The 18275-nt window shown below is 42.2% G+C and overlaps 1 protein-coding gene across 9 annotated transcripts in view; it reads right to left on the bottom strand.

The window, feature by feature from the left end:
- LOC121275778 (triple functional domain protein-like) overlaps nucleotides 1-18275 on the bottom strand; it is a 650960-nt gene that overhangs the window by 352794 nt on the left and 279891 nt on the right. For 7 of the 9 annotated variants that reach the window (XR_005942563.1, XM_041183384.1, XM_041183386.1 and 4 more), the window contains one exon: nucleotides 9085-9315. The exons of the other annotated variants lie outside the window; for them this stretch is intronic. Coding sequence is in view for 6 of the 7 variants with exons in the window: in XM_041183384.1 (XP_041039318.1) it covers nucleotides 9085-9315 (231 nt within the window). In the remaining variant the exon portion in view is untranslated. The remainder of the gene's footprint in view (nucleotides 1-9084; nucleotides 9316-18275) is intronic. 9 annotated transcript variants of the gene reach the window in all.

Here is an 18275-nt window from a genome sequence, read left to right as displayed (position 1 = left end):
GCTGCTCTGGTCGACCTGCCATCTGAGCCTGCTCCTGCCCTACTGAACACATTTCTTCCTAGCTCAATTCTATTTTTCTCTCCTTGTCCAGTCTCTTCCCACCTACATTTGTAAATCTTCTGATGCTCTCTGTCACTTTAACAGTTACTAGCTTCCTGGCCCTAACTGTCTCTTCTTAACCATGGACGTCCTATCTCTCCATACCTCCATGCCTCACTATCAGCTATCTGTTTTTTCTTGGATGGAAGCCCAACCGGCCTCCATCTATCATACCACCCGCAGCCTGGCTGAACGCATTCTTACATTGAACACCTTTACATTTACAACACAAAAACAGAATTACCTGGAAAAACTCAGCAGGTCTGGCAGCATCGGCGGAGAAGAAAAGAGTTGACGTTTCGAGTCCTCATGACCCTTCGACAGAACTTGCATTCGAGTCCAAGAAAGAGTTGAAATATAAGCTGGTTTAAGGTGTGTGTGTGGGGGGCGGAGAGATAGAGAGACAAAGAGGTGGAGGGGGGGGGGGTGTGGTTGTAGGGACAAACAAGTAGTGATAGAAGCAGATCATCAAAAGATGTCAACGACAATAGTACAATAGAACACATAGGTGTTAAAATTAAAGTTGGTGATATTATCTAAACGAATGTGCTAATTAAGAATGGATGGTAGGGCACTCAAGGTATAGCTCTAGTGGGTTTTTTTTTATATAATGGAAATAGGTGGGAAAAGGAAAATCTTTATAACTTATTGGAAAAAAAAGGGAAGGGGGAAACAGAAAGGGGGTGGGGATGGGGGAGGGAGCTTACGACCTAAAGTTGTTGAATTCAATATTCAGTCCGGAAGGCTGTAAAGTCCCTAGTCGGAAGATGAGGTGTTGTTCCTCCAGTTCACCTTCATCTTCATCAGTCCACCTCATCTTCCGACTAGGGACTTTACAGCCTTCCGGACTGAATATTGAATTCAACAACTTTAGGTCGTAAGCTCCCTCCCCCATCCCCACTCCCTTTCTGTTTCCCCCTTCCCTTTTTTTTCCAATAAGTTATAAAGATTTTCCTTTTCCCACCTATTTCCATTATATAAAAAAAAACCCACTAGAGCTATACCTTGAGTGCCCTACCATCCATTCTTAATTAGCACATTCGTTTAGATAATATCACCAACTTTAATTTTAACACCTATGTGTTCTATTGTACTATTGTCGTTGACATCTTTTGATGATCTGCTTCTATCACTGCTTGTTTGTCCCTACAACCACACCCCCCCCTCCACCTCTTTGTCTCTCTATCTCTCCGCCCCCCACACACACACCTTAAACCAGCTTATATTTCAACTCTTTCTTGGACTCGAACGCAAGTTCTGTCGAAGGGTCATGAGGACTCGAAACGTCAACTCTTTTCTTCTCCGCCGATGCTGCCAGACCTGCTGAGTTTTTCCAGGTAATTCTGTTTTTGTTTTGGATTTCCAGCATCCGCAGTTTTTTTGTTTTTACCTTTACATTTAACTCCATTCACTTCCTACAAATAGGAAGGTGTTGCTATGGATACCCACATGGGTCCCAGCTATGTCTGTCTTTTTGTGGGTTATGTGAAACATTCCCTGCTTCAGCCCAACTCGAGCCTTCTCCCTCACCTCTTTTTCTGGTACACTGTTGACTATATCAGTGCTGTTTCCTGCTCTCATCCTGAGCTGGAAAATTTAATTGACTTCACTTCTAATTTTTACCCTTCTCTCACTTTCACAAAGTCTGTTTCTATTTCTTTCCTTCCTCGACTTCTCTGTCTCCATTTCTGCAGATAATTTGTCAATGAATATTCATTACAAGGCCACTGATTTTCTCAGCTAACTTAGCACCTCCTCACACCCTGCTTCCAAAAATGACTCCATTCCATTCTCCCAGTTAATTAAATAAACAACGACCTTCCATACCATTGCTTCTGGAACTATTTCCTTTTACTTCAAGCAAGGATTCCTGCCCACAATGGTTGGTAGGGCCCTCGACCATTTCCGTCCCATTTCCTGCACTTCTGCTCCCAGCCCTTCCCCATTCTTCATAGAACCACGATAGGGTTTCCCTTGTACTCAACTTCCACCCCAACAACCTTCATATTCAACGAATCATCCATTGCCATCTCTGCCATCTCCAAAATAGCATCACCACAAAATACTTCTTCCCTACCATTTCAACATTCCGACAGGACCATTCCCTCTGTTACATCACAATCCACACTTCAATCACTCCCAACCCCACCTCCTTTCCCATGTCATCATTCCATGCAAGCACTGGACATGCAACACCTGCCCTTTTACCTCCTATCTCCTCACCCTCCAAGGCCCCAAACACTCCTTCCAGGTGAAACAGTGATTTGTGTGTGCTTCTTTTAATTCAGAATGCTCTATTTGTTGCACACAAAGCAGTCTGCTCTATACTGGTGAGACTAAATACCGATTATGTGACCATTTTGTGGAACACCTCCTTTCAGTCTACAAGAATGACCCTTACCTCCTGTCACCTGCAGAATGCCTGCAGAATGAAGCTCAACATAAACTCAAGAAACAACACCTCATCATTTGATTAGGCATGTTACAATTTCCAGACTCAAGTTTGAGTTCAAAAATTTCAGACAACAATCTCAGCCCCCAATTTGTTTCATTACCACTCCATTTGATTTTGCACCACCAGCCCTTTTAATTTCTCATATCTTCTACCTTATCACAGACATTCCCTTTACTTATTTTTCCACTCTCCCACCTCTCACTTGTATAAAACCTATTACATTTCTAACTTTAACCAGGTTTTAAGAAAAGGTCATCTGTCTGTAAAGTTCTCTCTGTTTCTCTCTCTCCGCAGATGCTGCCTAACCTGCTGAGTATTCTTTTTATAGCTCAGGTTTCCAGCAGCTACAGTATGGCCCGTGTTTGACCTGATGCCATGAGGCACCATGGGGTCCAGAGTAAATATCGAGAACTCCCAGGGCCCTCACTGTATACCACTCAACCGCCATCGCTGGTGGGTCTGTCTTGCCAGTGGACATAACCTATCACTGGGGGATGGTGTTGTTGGAATTTGGTTATAATTTATGATTCTGTGAACAAGACTTGGTTGGGCTATTGCTTGACTAGTTTAGGGGGGAGTTCTCCCAATTCTGGCACAAATTGCCACGTCAGAAAGGAGGACTTTGCAGGATTGCTGGGCAGTGTGAACCTTTGTTTTGTCCAGTGCCTAGATCGATGCTGAGAGATCCATCTAGTTTTATTCTTATTATACTTTTGTATAATAGTGGTTTGATTCAACTGTGTGGCTTGTGAGGCAATTTCAGAGGGTAGTTAAAAGTCAACCACGTTATTATGGGTCTGGAGTCACAGAAGTTAGTCTGGGTCAGGACAGCAGATTTCCTTCCCTAAAGGACATTTTTATGACAATCCAGTTGTTTCAAGGTCATCAGCAACAAGATCTGGACATTACCCAGGCTTGGACTAATAAGTTAGTGACAAACGCAACCAATTAGTGACAAACCCAAATCATTTATATATACTACAAACAGCAAAGGTCCCAGCACTGATCTCTGCGGAAATCCACTCGTCACAGCTCTCCATTCAGAAAAGCACCCTTCCACTGCTACCCTCTGTCTTTTATGACCAAGCCAATTCTGTATCCATCTTGCTAGCTCACCTCTGATCCCGTGCCACTTTACCTTCTGTACAGTCTGCCATGAGGGACCTTGTCAAAGGCCTTAATGAAATCCATGTATATAACATCCACTACCTTTGCATCGTCAATCATCATTGTCACTTCCTCGTAAAACCCAATCAAGTTAGTGAGACACAACCTCCCCTTCACAAAACCATGCTGCCTCTCACTCATTCGCCCATTTGCTTCCAAATGGTAGTAATTCCTATCACGAGGAATCTTCTCCAATAATTTCCCTACCACTGATGTAAGGCTCACCAGCCTGTAATTTCCTGGATTATCCCTGCTACCCTTCTTAAACAATGGAATACTACTGGCCATTCTCCAATCCTCTGGGACCTTACCCATAGCCAGTGAGGATACAAAGATTTCTGTCAAGGCCCCAGCAATCTCCTCCCTTGCCTCCCTCAGTACTCAGGGGTAGATCCCATCTGGCCCTGGGGACTTATCCACCTTAATATTCTTCAAGATGCCTAACACCTCCTCTTTTTTGATCTCAACATGATCCAGGCTATCTACACACTCTTCCCTAGACAAATTGACCACTAAGTCCTTCTCTTTGGTGAATACTGATGAGGAGTATTCATTTAGTGTCTCTTCCATTTCTTCTGGCTCCACACACAGATTCCCACCTCTGAGTGGGCCTACCCTTTCCCTGGCTACCCTCTTGCTTTTTCCATATGTATAAAAGGCCTTGGGATTTTCCTTAATCCTGGTTGCCAGTGACTTTTCATGACCCCTTTTAGCCCTCCTGACTCCTCGCTTAAGTTTCTTCCTACTTTCTTTATATTCTCCATGGGTTTCATCTGTTCCCAGCCTTCTAGCCCTTACAAATGCTTCCCTTTTCTCTTTCACTAATCTCCTTCATTATCCAAGGTTCCTGAAACTTGCCATGCTTATCCTTCATCCTAGCAGGAACATGCAGGTCCTGAATTCTTATCAACTGACGTTTGAAAGCCTCCCCACATGTCAGTTGTTGATTTGCTCTCAAACATCCGCCTCCAGTCAAGATTCCTCAGTTCCTGCCTAATATTGTTATAATTAGCCTTCCCCCAATTAAGCACCTTAACCCGAGGACTCCTGTAATCCTTATCCACCAGTACCTTGAAACTTAATGAATTATGGTCACTTTTCCCGAAATGCTCCCCTACTGAAACTTCGACCACCTGGCCGGGTTCATTCCCTAATACCAGGTCCAGTGTTGTCCCTTCCCTAGTTGGACTATCTACATATTGTCTCAGGAAGCCCTCCTGGATGCACCTTACAAATTCTGCACCATCCAAACCCCTAGCATAAAGTGATTCCCAGTCAATATAGGGAAAGTTAAAAGCACCCACCACAACAACCCTAGTGCTTTTACATCTTTCCAAAATCTGCCTACGTAACTGTTCCTCAATCTCCTGCCGGCAATTGGGCGGCCTATAGTAAACCCCCAACATTGTGACTGCACCCTTCCTATTCCAGAGCTCTACCCATATTGCCTCGCTGCATGAGCCCACTGAAGTGTCCTCCTGTCGTACAGCTGTGAAATGTCCCTTAAGCAGCAGTGCAGCTCCCCCACCTCTTCTACAATCCTCTCTATCCTGCCTGAAACATCTAAATCCTGAAAAGTTTATCTGCCAATCCTGTCCATCCTTCAATCAAGTCTCTGTAATAGCAAAAAAATCGTAATCCCAAATACTAATCCAAGCTCTAAACTCATCTGCTTGCCTGTTATACTTCTCGCATTGAAATAAATGCATTTCAGACCCCCAGTCCCACTGTGTTCAGTAATTTCTGTAAAAGGATTTGGAGGAAAATGTAACTGGGCTAATTAGTAAGTTTGCAGACGACACTAAGGTTGGAGGAGTTGCAGATAGTGAAGAGGATTGTCAAAGGATACAACGGGATATAGATCGGTTGGAGACTTGGGCGGAGAAATGGCAGATGGAGTTTAATCCAGACAAGTGCGAAGTAATGCATTTTGGAAGGTTTACCAAAAGTTTACAAAACTATGAGTGGCACGCACTACCCTCTGCGTAAAAGACTTGCCCTGCACATCTCCTCTAAAGTTTTCGCCTCTCACCTTAAATCTATGTCCCCTAGTAACTGACTCTTCCTCCCTGGGAAAAAGTTTCTGACTATCTACTCTGTCCACGCCATTCATAATTTTGCAAAATTCTATCAAGTCACCCCTCAATCTCCGTTGCTCTAGTGAGAACAATCCAAGGTTCTCCAACCTCTCCTCATAGCTAATAACCTCCAGACCAGGCAGCATCCTCTTAAACCTTCTCTGCACCCTCTCCAATGCCTCCATTTCTTTCCGGTGATGTGGCGACCAGAATTGCACACAATATTCCGAGTAAAAAAGGAAATAAGGAAACAAAAGAGAGGGCATGAAAAAAGATTAGCAAGTAAAGTTAAAGATAACCCAAAGATGTTTTACCAATACATTAATGCAAAAAGGTTAGTTAAGGAAAAAGTGGGACCTATCAGAGATGAAGATGGAATCTTGTTTTTAGATGCAGAGGCTGTGGGAAGGGTTTTGAATGAATATTTTGTCTCCGTGTTTACAAAGGAAAGGGAAGATGTAGATATAGTAGTCCAGGAGGAACACTGCGAGATATTGGACGGGATAGTCATAAAAAGAGAGGAAGTACTCAAAGGGTTGAAATCCTTGAAAGTTGATAAGTCACCAGGGCCATATGGATTGTTTTCGAGGCTGCTGAAGGAAGTCAGGGAGGAAATAGCAGATGCTCTGAGGATGATTTTCCAATCTTCACTAGATACAGGGGAGGCACCAGAGGGCTGGAGAAATGCAAACGTAGTTCCATTGTTTAAAAAGGGATCAAAGGAAATGCCAAACAATTATAGGCCAGTTAGTCTTACATCGGTGATGAGCAAATAGATCAATCCTGAGAGATAGGATTAACTGTCATGTGGAAAGGCATGGACTAGTCAGGGATGGTCAGCATGGATTTGTTAAAGGAAGGTCTTGCCTCACAAATTTGATTGAATTCTTTGAGGAAGTGACAAGAAGGGTTGATGAAGGTAGTGCAGTGGATGTTGTGTACATGGATTTTAGCAAGGCTTTTGACAAGGTCCCACATGGCAGATTGGTCAGGAAAGTAAAAGCCCATGGGATTCAGGGCAATGTGGCAAACTGGATAAAAGGTTGGCTTTCTAACAGGAAACAAAGGGTAATGGTTGATGGATGCCCTTGCGAATGGAAAGTTGTCTCAAGTGGTGTTCCACAGGGCTCGGTGTTGGGACCCTTGCTGTTTGTGTTTCATATTAACGCTTTGACGTGAACATGGCGGGGCACGATTGGGAAATTTGCAGATGACACAAAGATTGGCCAAGTAGTGGATAGTGCAGAGGACAGCCATAATCTCCAAAACGATATAGATAGGTTGGTGGAGTGGGTGGTAAAGTGGCATAGAGAAGTGTGAGGTCATACATTTAGGGAGGTCAGTTACAGGGATTACACAATAAATGGGAATATACTAAGCGGGGTAGATGAAGTGAGAGATCTTGGCGTACAAGTGCACAGGTCCATGAAGGCAGCAGTTCAAGTAGACAAGGTTGTAAAGAAGGCAGATGGAATGCTCTCCTTCATTGGCAGAGGTATAGAATATAAAAATAAGGATATAATGTTAGAATTGTATAAAACACTGGTGAGGTCACAACTGGAGTATTGTGCGCAGTTCTGGTCACCACATTACAGGAAGGTTATAATAGCTCTGGAGAGAATGCAGAGGAGGTTTACCAGAATGTTGCCAGGGTTAGAAAAGTGTAGCTACAAGGAAAGATTGGATGGGTTGGGGTTATTTTCCTCAGAAAAAAAAAGGCTGAGAGGTGACTTGATTGAGGTGTACAAAACTATAAAGGGAATAGATAGAGTGGACAGGATAAAATTGTTTCCCTTCGAGAATTCTAGAACCAGGCGACATAGATTCAAGGTAAGTGGCATAAGGTATGGGGGGGAGGGCATGAGGAAGAACTTTTTTACGCAGAGGGTAGTGGGTGTCTGTAATTCGCTGCCCAAGTTGGTGGTAGAGGCAGAAACTCAACACTTTTAAAAAGTACCTGGATCTGCACCTTAAATGCTGTAAGCTGCAGGGCTATGGGCCAGGTGCAGAAAGGTGGGATTAGAAAGGGCACCAGGGTGTCCTCGGGCTGGCATGGACAAGATGGTCCAAATGGCTTCCTTCTGTGCTGTAATTTTTTTATGGTTCTAAGTGACAAGTAACATTCGCAGCATACAAGTGTCAGGCAATGACCATCTCCAACAAGAGAGAATCTAACCACTGACATTCAACAGCATTAGCGTCGCTGAATTCCCCCATTGGCCAGAAACTGAACTGGACTAGCCATATAAATACTGTGGCTACAAGAGCAGGTCAGAGGCTAGGAATCCTGACTCCCCAAAGCCTGTCCACCAGCTACAAGTCACTAGTCAGGAGTGTGACACCATCCAGGGCAAAGCAGCCAGCTGGATTGGCAACCCATCCACAACCATTCACTCCCTCCGCTACTGACACACAGTAGTAGCAGTGTGTACATCTACAAGGTGCACTGCAGGAACTCACCAATCCTTTTTAGACAGCACCTTCCAAACCCTTGATCACTAATATCTAGAAGGACAAGGGCAGCAGATGCATGGGAATGCCACTACCTGGAACTTCCCTTCCAAGTCACTCACCATCCTGACTTGGAAATACATCGCCATTCCTTCACTGTCGCTGGGTCAAAATCATGGAATTCCCTCCCTAACAGCACTGTGGGTGTACCTACACCATATGGATTGCAGCGGTTCAAGAAGGCAGCTCACCACCACCTTCTCAAGGGCAATTAAGGATGGGGGTGATAAATGCTAGCCCAGCAGCGACACCCGCATCCCATGAGAGGATAAAAGAAAAAAATCAGTATTGAGGCTAGCTTTTCATTCCACATTTATTTAATTAACTAAATTTGAATTCCTCAAGTGCCATGGTGGAAGTTGAGCTCATGTGGCTTGGCCATTAGCCTAGACCTCTGGATTACCAGTCCAGTAACGTAACCACTATGCTACCATATCCTTTAAGTCATACACTTTAAATCAGTAACTCTGGCGATAATTTCAAACGTTGAGGTATCAGCTTTCAACAAATAGAAAAGAGACATTCCAAAGTAAAATAACCTGTTTAAAAATTCCGTTTTGCATCACTATTTTACCAGCAGTCCTAACAAGACACCAACATACAAACAATTTCTTGTTAATCATCCACAGACTTTCCTTTAGAAATTACTGAAAATATAACATATGGAAAAAAAATCACAATGGACTAAGAAAAAACAGGTAATCCTTGACGTTTCATAACAAGCATTCCATTGCTTTCATTTTACATCAAGAGCAGCAAAACCTTTGCACCCACCTGGTGCACATCCTGTTGAAAAACGCAAAGCTGAAGCCGCTGGTGAAGTCGAACCTTTCGATGCTGCCAGATGTTCTCAAGCTGTCGCTGATGATGGAGGACTTCATGAATAATATCCAAGACATGATGAACAGCCTTTGAATAATTGGCTGTTGCCATTAATGAGTCTGCACTGCCAGGGGTCAGGGGTCGCTGGAGTTTATCCAGCAGAGCTTTCCCATCTTGACTCACCTGCACAAGTTAAAACATCATGAATATGAACTAAAAATTAAACTAGGGATATTTTAAAAATAAAAATATAATCTAAAGTGAAACCTAACAGTATGTGCATTTCCCTTCCTCTTCTGAAGGCAGGATACAGTTCTACAGTGGCATCATTCTTCATTCATGAACCACAGCAGTAAATACTAGAAAACATTTGGACTGCATCAGCCACGGGCTTGGTTGGTAGCACTATCATCTCTAAGTCAAAGAGTTGTGGGTTCAAAACCCACACCAGGGCCTGAGTACAAAAATCCAAGGTTGACACTCTAGTGCAGTACTGAGGGAGGGCTGCATTGCCAGAAGAGTCACCTTTCAGGTGAGTACTTAAAGTGAGGCACCGTCTGTCCTCTCAGGTAGACAAAAGATCCCATGGTACTATTTTAGAAATGAGAAGGAGGGGTTATCACCAAATCCTGACCAATATTTATCCCTCAGTCAACAGCAACAGCAGATTTAAGTTTGAGGGTACTTGCTGTGCACAAATTGGCTGGTATGTTTTTCACATTATAACTGTGACTATGTTTCAAAAGTACTTCATTGGCTGCAAAGCATTTTGGGACAGCCATTGGTCATGAAAGGCACTATATAAACGCAAATCTTTTGTGGAGGATATCACAATTGAGTTTGATTCAATGTCTATAAGGCATGTGTTCCAGCAGAAGCCACTAGATAGCACAGGTGTTTGGCTGAATTTTTTTCTACTGTTCAGTTGATGTGCCCTGGCAAAGACTGACTAACCCAACGCAATCCAGGAGTCCAATTTCAGATTTTCTGGTCTGCATTTCTCACGCTACACCAGGCAATGCCTTTACTAACAGGTTATAAGGGAATCAATAATTACATTTTCAGCAAAATTTCCCAAATTTATCCTTGTCTTGCTTTAAGGTATTGTTCTGGAAACAAATTTATAAATGCATTCATAAACTATTGTGCAGCACTGTTCCGACTAAGGTAGTCCCAAAAAGGATTTCAAGTGCTAGAAGGATTAGATTAGATGAGGCTAAAACTTAGTCAAACAGTTGGGTTTTAAGTTGGGTCTTAAAGCAGCAGAGACACTCAATAAGATCATGGTTGATCTGATATTGTCCTCAACTCCACTTTCCTGCCTGTACCTCAATCTTTGATCCCACTATAGTTCAAGAATCTGTCCATCTCAGCCTTGAGAATATTCAACAATTCAGTTCTCACAACTCTCCGTGAAATGGGAAGATTCACGAACCTCAGAAGAAAATCCTTTTCATCACTGTCTTAAATGGGCAACCTGTTCTAGATGCTCCTTAGTTCTAGATTTCCTATGAGGGGAAACTCTATTTCAGCATCTATCCTGCCAAGTTCCCTCAGAAACTTTCAGAATGTTTCGATAATGTCAAATCCCAGTCTTCTCGACACCAATGAGTATTTGCCCAACCTGCTAAACTTTTCCTCAAAAGACAACACCTTCACCCCAGAATCAACCAAGTAAACCTTCTCTGAACTGTCCCCATGCAAGTATATCATGCCTGAAATAAGATGACTAAAACTGTGTGCAGTACTTCCAGGTGTGGTCTCACCAATGCCCTATACAGTTGTAACAAGCCTTCTCTACTTTTATACTCCATCCCCCTTGACAATAAAGGCTAACATTTCAGTTTCCTAATTACTTGCTGTACCTGCATGCTAGCTTTTTGTCTTTCCATGTACAAAGGAGCCCAAATCCATATGTACTGCAGTATTCTCTAGTTTCTCTCCACTTAAATAATATTTCGCTTTTCAATTCTTCCTAGCAAGTATGGAGGCCAGTTCTACAAGATACTGCTTCTGCACAATTTTGCGCAGTGAGGAAAGTGGTGTCATTTAAAAAAAACAAGAGTTGATAAGAAAGCTGGAAGCTGAAAGCAAGACCTGAAAGCTGACATCTAGAGACATTAATTAAAATTAATAGTTTAAACAAGGTACCAGTTATACTCTAAAAGAGAGAATAGAGATTTTTCTTTTCTTTGGATCATGGATGGACAACTGAGACTTGCTGCCTGCAATTCCATGTGGAAACTTCAGGACATTTCACGTGCCTTGGATGGCCTTGTGTATAGTAAGTGTCACCAGTTACTTGAGCTGAGCTCAGACTTTGATCTTGAGGGGCAGCTGGAGTCACTGAAGAGCATCAGCGCAGCTGAGAGTTTGTTGGATTGTACGCGAAGTGGCCAGCTCACAGGCAGTGTGTGCTCAGGATAGGAGATGGATGGCCATTCATGTGAGCAGGAAGAGACATGAAGCACAGGAATCGCATGGTGTGTACCACTCTCAAACCAGTACTCAGCATTGGAGACTGCTGGTCATGATGACACCTCGGAGGAGTGCAGTCCTGACCATAGTGCCAATCAGCAAGGGCTGCACACTAGGAAAACAGCAAAGCTTTGAAATGAGGTCATTACAGGAGATTCCATGGCTAAGAGGTTAGACAGGTGTTTTTGTAACCATCATGAATTTCAAAAGGTGTATTGCCTCCCTGGAGGCAGGGTAAAGGACATCATGGAGAGGGTTCAGAATATCCTGCAGGGGGAAGGTAGTGATCCAGAAGTTCTGCTACACATCAGTACCAGTGACATGGAAGAGGTATTGAGGTTCTCGGTCAGATTAGCTAGGAAGGAAGTTAAAAAGTAGGACCTTAAAAGGTAGTTATCTCTAGATTACACTCAGTGCAATGCGCTAGTGACAGTAGAAATAGGAAGAGAGGGAGGATCAGTATGTGGCTTGAAGCATGGTGCAAGAGGGAGGGCTAGAGTGTCTTGGGGCAAAGGGGTGGGTTGCACCTAAACAGGACTGGGACAATCTAAACAGGACTAGGACCAATGTCCTCGAGTGGAGGTTTACTAATGATTGGGGAGGGTCTATACTAAATTGGAAGGTGGTCACCATTATATTGAAGTAGAAAAGAGTAAGGTGTATAAAGCAGTGAGAGGAGCTCGATTGTACTGGAGAAGGAAGCGGTATCATATTACATAAGAGCAGACGAAGGAGGGCTATAAGGAATATAAGACAAGTTTAGAATGCAGGTATGTAAATACAGATTGGTGAGCTGTAAGCACACACAGCCATGTGGGAATGTTTGCAGTGGCATTTGACAAAGTGCCATATAAAAGACTGGTTAACAAAACTGAGGCTCATAGAATGAAAGGGTCATTGAGTTGGATTTAAAAAAAGCTCAAGTACTGAAAACAGCAAGTCGTGGGAAATGATTGTTCTTCAGATTGAAGGATGGTAGACAGTGGTATTCCCCAAGGGTCAGTGTGAGGACCACCATTTTTTTTGACATATGTAAGTGGACTTGAATATTGGAATACAAAGTTTCAAAATTTGACAAATATACCAAACTTGGAGGTATGGCAAACAGTGATGATGAGACTAAGTGGCTGCAATAGGCCATCAATTGGCTAGCAGAATGGGCAGAAATGTGGTAGATGGAATTTAATACAGAGAAGTATGAGGTGATGCATTTTCACAGAAGGGATAGGGAGAGGCAATATATTCTTATTGCCACAGTTCTAAAGAATGTGTATGAGCAGAGGGGCCTAGGGATTCATCTGCATTGATCTTTGAAGGTGACAGGACATTTTGAGAGAGTGGTTAGCAAAGCATACTGGATCTCAGGTTTCATAAATAGAGTTATTGAGTGCAAAACTAGGGAAGACAAACCGAAGCTTATAAACATAGCTTATAAGCCACAACTAGAGTACTGCGTCTAGCTTTGCTCACCAGATTTTAGGAAGAATGTCCTTGAGAGGGTGCAGAGAAGGTTCACCAGAATAGTTCCTGGATGGGGGAATTTAGCTATAATGTTAGGGTAGAGAAGCTGGGATTGTCCTCCTTGGAGCAAAGAAGGTTAAGGGGAGATAAAAACAGAAAATGCTGGAAAAATTCAGCAGGTCTGACAGCATCTGTGGAGAGGAAAACAGAGTTAACATTGAGTCCACATGACTCTGAAGAAGAGTCATACGGACTTGAAACATTAACTCTGTTTCCCTCTCCACGGTTGCTGCCAGACCTGCTGAGTTTTTCCAGCATTTTCTGTTTTTATTTCATATTCCCAGCGGCCGCAGTATTTTGCTTTTATCTTAGTGAGGTTAAGGGGATGTTTGATAGTGGTGTAAAAGATTATGGCAATTTAGCTATGTTAGACAAAGGAAAGCTGTTCTCATTAACTAATATTTGGACACAGGTTTAAGATTTTGAACAAGAGATATGGGAGAGATATAAGGAAGAATTTTTTTACACAGTGAGTGTTAATGAAATAATTAGTGATTCCAAAAGGAAACTGGATAGACACTTGAGGGGAAGAAAATTGCAGGGCTATGGAATAGAGCAGGGAAATGAGGCAATCTGACATTTTACCACATTAAACATCTGTCAAATTCTTGCCCACTTAGCTAGCCTACCTACATCCCTTTGCAGATACTTTGTGACATTGTTACAACTTGTTTTCCCACCCATGTTTGCATAATAAGCAAAATTGGCTATAATATACTGCCTCCCTCCATTAATGTCACAAATACAGACTGCATTTGAGTTGAGGCCCCAGTTCTGATCCATCTGGCCAGCTGTAGTTATTAGAGTTTGCTAACCCGAAAAAACCCCAATTATCCCAACTCTGTTTTCTGCTAGTTGGCCAATATTAATGTATTACCCCCAAGATCTTGTGTAGTAACCTTTAATGTGGCACCTTATCAAATGTCTTTTGGAAATCCAAATACACTATATCTATTAGTTTCCCCCTTTTCCATCCTGTTTGTTACATCCTCAGAAATCTCTAATAAATTTTTCAGATGCTATTTCAGTTTCATAAAACCATGTTGATCCTCCTTGATTGTATTGTGATTTTCTAAATGTCCTGTTACTAGTTCCTTAACAATGGATTCCAGCATTTTCCCCAAGGCTGTTTATTTGTACCACAACACTAGGAGGAGCATTTCCTGCACTTGCACAGATGTAGTCAGTGTCAACTTGTGACTGTTAAAAGTGAGAGATGCTTTTAAGTGAAGCTCTGCTTTCTGTTGCTTAAATTTTTTTTGCAAGGCGCTGTCTTACAACTATGTACAACAAAATTAGTTAATGGGAAAAATTGTAACCGTTTATTTATGCTTTATTTACGATGGAGAGTTTTATTAAAGGTAAAGGCTTGCAAGTTAAATAAAGAAATATTGTTTTTCAGTCTTACAGTAGTGAACACATGATGCCTGGGAGTGACATGTTGATATTCTTTCCCCAACAACCTGTTAAAAATTTAAGAAAAATAAAAAATTCTTTACAATGTTTAAGAAAAAAGCATCACCCCATCCTGGGGCTCAAAAATGACCCTGAAATTAAGAGACCTACAATCAATCAACTGAGCTAGCTAGGCTGTGTAGGAAATCCCTGCACTTGTCAGACTTATTCACTTGTTTAAATAAACTCAGCCTTTTTAATAAAGCAGGAAAGGTGACACTGCATCTAAAGACAGCTGCACAAGTAACCCCCTCTTAAATATTTCAAAATCACCGTAACTCCTGCTACCCCCAACTGGAAAGGTGTCAAGAACATTTGCACATGCAAGTGCAGGCCAAGTGCACATGTGAAACTGTTCCATTCCAGACACCTTTCCGGTTGGTGGCAGGAATTACAGTGTTTTCCCAATGACAGATGTTAGCCAAACTGGCCTATAATTTCTGGGTTTCTCTCTTCTTTTAAGGCCTTAAGATGCAGGCCATCAAGTCGTGGGGCACTTGACAATCTTTTGTTTCATTATTTTGCCTGCTATTTTTTTCTCTAGTGATATTGATTGTTAAAGTTCCTTCCGTATGCCCCCTCATTTCCTACTATTATTGGAAAGCTTTTAGTGCCTTCTACCAAAGACACCATGGTCATGAACAGTCTGGTTCACCATATGACAGTGGGTGGCGTCAATGGTGAGGATACAGAGTTGATGACTTTGGATTTTCATTGTACAGCTGGAGGAATGTTTGGCAGTACAGCGGAGGGATAGATGGTGGTTGCAGAGTGGTAGCATTATGTATTACAAGGAGAAATCTGGAATAAAAGCAGAAAATGTTGGAAATGCTCAACAGGTAAGGCAGCATCTGAGCAGAGAAAATAACAATGGCTCAGAGTTTGCAGTCAGTGGTGAAGAAAAGGCGCTCACCACTGACCTTGAAGCAAGCCTTGCTGGCAGATCTAACAATCTATCTGATAAGAATTTCACTTCTACCACAACGTGTGGTTCAGCACCTGATTGCAGTGTTCTTTACAGGAGAATTCCCAGTGTGGAGCTGGACTGATGTGATAATGCCGAAAAAAGTCAATCACTTTCAAGGGTTTTTCCAACCAGGAAACAAAAATCAGTGAAGTAAAATTGGTTTTGCATTTTTTTTTTACATAGGGCAAATTAAAGATTGGGACATACACTAGTGAAGGTAGATGCTTAAATCATAGAATGGCCACTGCTCAGATGGAGACCATTCATCTCACTGAGTCCATACGTACTCTCTGCAAGAGCAACTCAGCTAATCCTACTCCCCTGAACTTTGCCTGTAACCCCGCAAATTTTGCTTGTCTAATTCCCTTTTGAAAACCACATTTGTATCTGCCCCCATCACACTCTCAGGCAGTGCATTCCAGTTCCAAATCACTTGCTGCGTAAAAAAAAAGACTTTTCTCGTGTCACCATTATTGCTTTTGCCATTCCCCTTAAATCTGACCCCTCTGGTTCTCGACTCTTCTACCAATAGAACAGCTTCTCTCTATTTAATCTGCCTAGATCCCTGATGATTTTGAATACTTCTATCAAATATCCTCTCAACCATCACTTCTTGAAGGAGAAAACACCAGCTTCCATAATCTATTCACATTATTGATGTCCCTCATCCCTGGAATCATTCTTGTAAATCTTTTCTACACCCACAAGGGTTCACATCCTAGCTGAAGTGCAGTGCCCAGACATGGACACACTACTCCAGTTGAGGCCAAGCCAGTGTTTTATAAAGGTTTATCATAACTTCTTTACTTTTGTACTCTATGCCTCTATTTATATAGCCCAGGGTTGTAGCCTTAACCATTTTCTCAACCTGCCTTCCATCTTCCAAGAATTTCTGAACGTATAACTCCGGGTCTCCCTGTTTCTCTATCCACTTTAGAATGTATCCTTTATTTTATATTGCCTCTTCAAGATCTTCCTACCAAAATGCACCACTTTACATTTCTCTGCATTGAATTTCAACTACCAAATGCCCACCCGTTGCACCTGCCCGCCTCTGTCCTCTTGAAGTTTAACACTATCCTCCTTACAGCTCACAATATTTGCAAGTTTTGTGTCATCTGCATATTTTAAAATTGTGCCCTGCAGACTCAGGTCTAGATCATTAACATATATCAAGAAAAACAGTGCACTTGTACCAACCCTTGGGAAGCTCCATCTTCCTCCAGTCCAAAAACAGCCATTCATCACTACTGTTTCCTGGAACTCGACCAATTTCATTTCCATCCCATTCCCTTTTATTCCATGGGCTTCAATTTTGCAATTATGTGGCCCTTTGTGAAATGCCTTTTGGAAGTCCAGATACCACATATCAACTGCAATATCTTCATCAACCCTCTCCATTACCTCATCAAAAAACTTAATCAAGTTAGTTAAATATGATTTGCCTTTAACAGGTCGATGATGGTTTTCTTTCATTAATCTAAGCTTGCCCGAGTGACTGCTAATTTTGTCTTGGATTATCATCTCTAAAAGCTTTCCCACCGCTTGTAGTTGCGCGGCTTATCGTTGCATCGATTTTTCACTAAAGGTGTAAGAAACACTTGCAACTCTCTAGTCCTCTGGCACCTATCCCCTCATCTGAGGAGGATTGGGAGATTACAGTCAGTATCTCTGTAATTTGCACCCTTACTTCACTCAGCATTCTTGGATGCATCATATATGGTCCTGGTGGCTTATCAACTTTAAGTACAGACAGCCTTTCTAGTACCTCCTCATCATCATTGCTTAGCCCATCCAAAGTCTCAACTATCTGGTCTTTCACTATGACTGTGGCAGGGTCTTCTGCCTTGGTAAAGACAGATGCAAAGTACTCATTCAGCACCATCATCATGCCCTCTACCTACAAGCGCAGATCCCCTTTTTGGTCTCTAATTGGCCCCGACCCTCCTCTCATTGCCCTTTTTACTCTTTATTTGCTGTTAGAAAACTTCTGTATTCACTTTTATGTTAGCTACCAGTCTCTTATACTCTCTCTTGGTCTCTCTGATTTCCTTTTCCACTCTCACTCAACTTTCTACAGCCTAGTTCTCACTTGTATTATGAACCTGACATCTGTCATACACTCCCTTTTTCTGCTTCACCTTACTCTCTAGCTCTCTCATTATCCAGGGGGTGCCTGGCTTTGGCTTCCCTGCCTGATAGAAAACCAGCATGGACTTGTTAAAGACAAATCATATTTAACAAACTTGATTAAGTATTTTGGTGAGGTAATGGAGATGGTTGATGAAGATATTGCAGTTAATATGCTGTATCTGGAATTCCAAAAGGCATTTCATGAAAAGCCACATAGTTGCAAAATTGAAGTCCATGGAATAAAATGGAAAGGGGCAGCTACTAGATGGGTTCAAAATTGATAAGGAGGAAGTGTTGAATACACTGTTGGAACTTAAAGTTGACAAGGCACCGGGACTGGACAAGATGCAACCAGGGATATTGAAGGAAGTGAGAGTAGAAATTGCAGGCACTGGCCATAACTTTTAAGTCTTCTCTAAACTCAGGGCAGCTGCCAAAGGACTGGAGAATTGCAAACATTACGTCCTTGTTCAAAAAAGATTGTAAGGATAAACCCAGCAACTACAGACTAGTCAGTTTAAGTTCAGTGGTGGGCAAGATTCTAGAAACAATTATTCGGGATAAAATTAGTAGTCACATGGAAAAATAT

The sequence above is a fragment of the Carcharodon carcharias genome, chromosome 3, assembly GCF_017639515.1.
Source record: "Carcharodon carcharias isolate sCarCar2 chromosome 3, sCarCar2.pri, whole genome shotgun sequence".
NCBI classification, from domain to species: Eukaryota; Metazoa; Chordata; class Chondrichthyes; order Lamniformes; family Lamnidae; genus Carcharodon; species Carcharodon carcharias.
This window is presented reverse-complemented; position numbering and strand designations above follow the sequence as displayed.